Genomic DNA, 4,236 nt, shown 5'->3' with positions numbered 1-4,236 from the left:
ATCCGCTCTACAGGGAATTGGTAAACAGCACATACCACTACTCTGATTTGTCACTTAACCCATTAACACCGGAATCTGAAAATGACTTCTAAATCCTAAAAGTTTTCTGAAAAACATAATGTTAAAACACACCAATTCATGGTTTATTATTGTTACATACTGGGGTTTTTTTTAACACTTCGATAAGCGAATTCATCATTGCTTAGTAAGTAGTTCATTAACATTTAAGGATCCAATTATAAACGATAATTTATAACTGTTAATAGTTTCTTATATTAGTTTCATTTTTGTTTTGTTTGCTAATAGGAATAATGGTTAACCACTTAAACCCTCTGTACTTAGTGAAACGGACCTCAGTTGGCTCTGTTCTTGTTTCCTTTTACACCAAATCTCTTTGCCAGAAATAGCTGATATACAAGCTTGCGTTGCCACCATAGAGTATATAAAAGGATAGAGACTGAACTGGCGCGAAGCTCCGCCCCCCCCAGCTATTCATGTCAGTGGAAGTTGCTCAGTGGCGTTTTGAAGCACCCGGAAGACTGCCGGAAGTACCGTCTCAGAACGTCTACTTCCGCATTTGACCACCAAATTTTGGTGGTCAAATGCGGAAGTGCAACCGAGCGCTCAATGTTAAAGCCCAGCTGCACGGGGTTTCCCGGTCATGAATCCACGGGTCCGCCTGTAGTCCCTCCTCCTACCACTAGGGCCCAGAGCTTCAACGTTGAATAGCCTCACTGGCCCCTTGGTTGCCACACGCTGTGAGCTTGTAGTTCAACTATTACTGATGAATAGGGGGTGCTAGGGTTCAAGTGGATAATAACTACCGGTAACCACTTTTACTTGGTGATGTTTGACTTTGATCGAACCTTTCCCAACCTTCATCCTCCTCCATCTCTTCTTCCACAACACCAGGAGAGATTACAAGCAGACGAGGTGATGGAGGCGTTGGACCGCCAGTCTCTCCAGCAGCCCCAGCACAACTGGGACCAGGGCTTTACTATCAACCCTAAGGATGAATTGTAACAACACCAACCCCCTTCCCTCCTTACAGTCAGATCTTTCTATCTATCTATTTCTATCTATTTATTGAACGACCTTTTGGATAAAAACAATTCTATTTTTGTACCATTTAAAGTGGAAGGGTATTGATCATTGTTGCGTTGTTGTATTGTCCTGATTTATTTTGTTTTATTTTCATGTTTTTCCGTTAATTCTATCAGTGCAAGTAGTAGACACCATATTACAGGATGAACACAAATCTAAGCAAATAAAGACAAGAGAAATACTGAAATACTGGTATTGTACTCCATGGAATTTTAGGAGTAAAGAAAAACTTGGATGTATAGTGGTATTATGGGGTGTCAGAAAGATATGTATAAGATGTGTATAATCAGTGATATGTGTGTTCCTTTTGAATGTTGCTGGGCGTGGGCTAGGTGTGAATAGATGGATATGTGGGTCCCACTGGAACTGGAGGTAAGGCAAATCTGCCTTACTGGGAGCCCGCCCACATACTGGGAGCTCGCCCACATACTGGGAGCCCGCCCACATACTGGGAGCCCGCCCACATTGAGGGTTTGATGGGGCAAGGAAGCAGCAGCAGGGGAAATCACTGGAGCTCGCCCGATCACAAGCTCTGCATTTTTATTTTATTTGATTTATTTGGGTATTTCGTTGATATTGGGGCCATATATGTTTTCTGCACTGTGAACAAGCCAAATCAAAGAGCAATATGCAGTCTGAGAAATTCTTTGTTCAAATTATCTCCTATACATAATGGATAATAATCCTTTAAACTTTTCCAAAATATACACATTTTATTTTAACCCCAGCAATAATGTTTTATCAGAGTAGGTGTCACTGTAAAGCTTAATTCAGTGGTTCCCAAACTTTTTCATTAGCCTGCGGACCCCCCATTTGATAATATATGGTACAAGGGGTTTTTACAGCTCTAGCAGTGATAAGCCTATCTCACAGAATTTCCCCGCCCCCTTAATACGCCCCCTTTCGGGGTTAGTGGTGATAGCGTGACGTCACTCCATAGACGCTACATGTTAACAGAGGTAATTTAAGAAGTCTACAACTTTTGTTTTCTCAAGGTAAGGTTTGTTCGAGCTGACTTACCATCTTGTTTGCTTCATAATAATATTGGTCTGTCACATTTTTACATTAGAAAATGTACTTAGATTCTCCAGAGAAAAAAACGTGTAAATGCTAATTTACACGTTAAAGACACCACTATTTACCGGAAGTGGGCGTGGAAAGCGGGCTGTGAGATAGGCCTATTTTCAACCATTTTCATTTCAAGGACCCCCAGTTTGATATGCAACAGGCTACGGAGACCCCTTTTAATGGATCTCTGGGACCTCTCAGAGTTACAGACCCATAATGGTCCATTTGGTTACAAACTATAATTTAGTTGGGTACCCCCTGGAACTCCCTCAAGGACCCCTAGGGGTCCCAGGACCCCACCTTGGGAACCACTGGCCTCATTTATGCTCTGCCGCACGCCGTTGGGTGTCACGCGTTATGAGCTTCAGAGCTTGTAGGTCGGCCATTTTTGACGCGTGACACCTTCATGCAACGAAGTGTGAATCAAGCTTAGAAAATCTCATTCTGTCAAGCTTGGAAGACAAAACATGAACATGAACGGCTAAGAGCACAGAACGGGGACAATATTGGAACTAAGGATATTATTTGTCTGTGATTGACATTTTGTGTTTGACTTCTTTTTTGAAACCAGTGACTGATCTTATCTGTCACTACCTGTGTGCACTACCTGCACTTTCCTCATGTTAGGAGATAAGCAGAGACCCCTCCCTTTGAACAAACAGAACAGTATAATAGTTTACAAGTTCATTGACGTACGTGTGTGTGTGTGTGTGTGTGTGTGTGTGAGCGTGTGTGTGTGTGTGTGTGTGGCTGTGTGCGTGCATGCATGTTTTATGTGTTGTTTTTTGTTTTAAGATAGCTGCTATGGCAATTGTCGGCTTTTAATACTAGTAACTTTTTTAATAAAAGAACTCAATCATTCCTGTTTCAAGGAATAATGGTTATCTTTAATGGTTATTTTAAAAGTGGGTTGTAGTTCTACTTTCTTTTCATAAGTCCTATTTTGCCAACAATGCAGACAGGTAAATGCATGCACTGTAAGTCCAGTGGAAGTTGAAGTGGCATGTGTGCTGTACTTGTTTTTTGTTTTCCACCGATTCCAACCGCTATGAATTTAACCCATCGATGTTGAAGAGCTGTTTTTAAGGATTCGTGTCTGATGGAGAGGGTGGCCACTTTGCTTTGTTTCACTGATATTTAACTATGAAATGCTGTAGAACATAAATTGATGTATGTGTGTACTGTATGTGCCTATAAATTAAAAAAGAGAACATTGCTTATCCAAAATTGAAGAATTCAATGTTTGTTTGTTTCAATATTAGTTGTATGTGTTCTTCAACACACTGCATTTCTCATTGTTGATGTCATTGTCATGATTCTCATCTTCCTTTTACACAAACAATATAATATTCCTTTAAATATACATTTTCATTTGTTTCTGATAAGAACGTGTCCATACAACTAATGTGACCTTCTCAACATGGTGGGAAGTCTTTTTGTTTTACTTCCCATTACAGTCAGGGAATATTATCAGTATAATGTCAAATTTGGGAATACATTTCTTAGCAAGAAATGTCTTCACCAATGTGTTTGTAGAGGTGTATACTAACATATCCCACATATGGTTTATATTCAACCACCCTAGGGGAATTTTTGACAGCTGCTGAAAGTTGGGGTACCATCAACAGCATTAGTTTTGCACGAAAAACACTCCTTGGGCTAAAAACGGCCATAGACACTTGCCTGACCTCATCACATTTGTGATGACTGCTATGGCCTTTTTAAGCCCAAGGAGTGTTTTTCGTGCAAAACTAATGTTTGGAATGGATTCAGAATGATGATAAACCCACTAGTTTGACACGTCACATGCTACTTAAAGCATAATGACATTTAGAACATTTTGCCTTATAATGGTTGTATAACTTTCAGCAGCTGTCAAAAATTCCCCTAGGGTGGTTGAATATAAACCAATGTGGGATATGTTAGTAGACCTCTTTACAAACACATTGGTGAAGAAAATTCTTGGTACGAAATGTATTCCCAGATTGTATTAATATCCCCTGACTATACTTGTAATTCTATTACCATTTTTGGCAATGCACTCTTACATGATACACCAAGCAG

At 40.2% G+C, this 4,236-nt stretch overlaps 1 protein-coding gene across 2 annotated transcripts in view; it reads left to right on the top strand.

Annotated features, from left to right (window-relative positions):
- p3h2 (prolyl 3-hydroxylase 2) overlaps positions 1–3,388 on the top strand; it is an 81,776-nt gene extending 78,388 nt beyond the window's left edge. For both annotated transcript variants that reach the window (XM_079507092.1, XM_079507091.1), the window contains exons 14-15: positions 1–20; positions 913–3,388. The exon at positions 1–20 is cut by the window's left edge and continues 121 nt beyond it. In XM_079507092.1, the coding sequence (XP_079363218.1) occupies positions 1–20; positions 913–1,023 (131 nt within the window). In that variant the 3' untranslated portion in view covers positions 1,024–3,388. The remainder of the gene's footprint in view (positions 21–912) is intronic.
- Positions 3,389–4,236: the final 848 nt, after the last annotated feature.

Source organism: Electrona antarctica, assembly GCF_951216825.1.
Source record: "Electrona antarctica genome assembly, chromosome: 7".
NCBI classification, from domain to species: Eukaryota; Metazoa; Chordata; class Actinopteri; order Myctophiformes; family Myctophidae; genus Electrona; species Electrona antarctica.
Note: the sequence above shows the minus strand (reverse complement) of the source record. Positions and strands in the feature narration are given on the sequence as shown.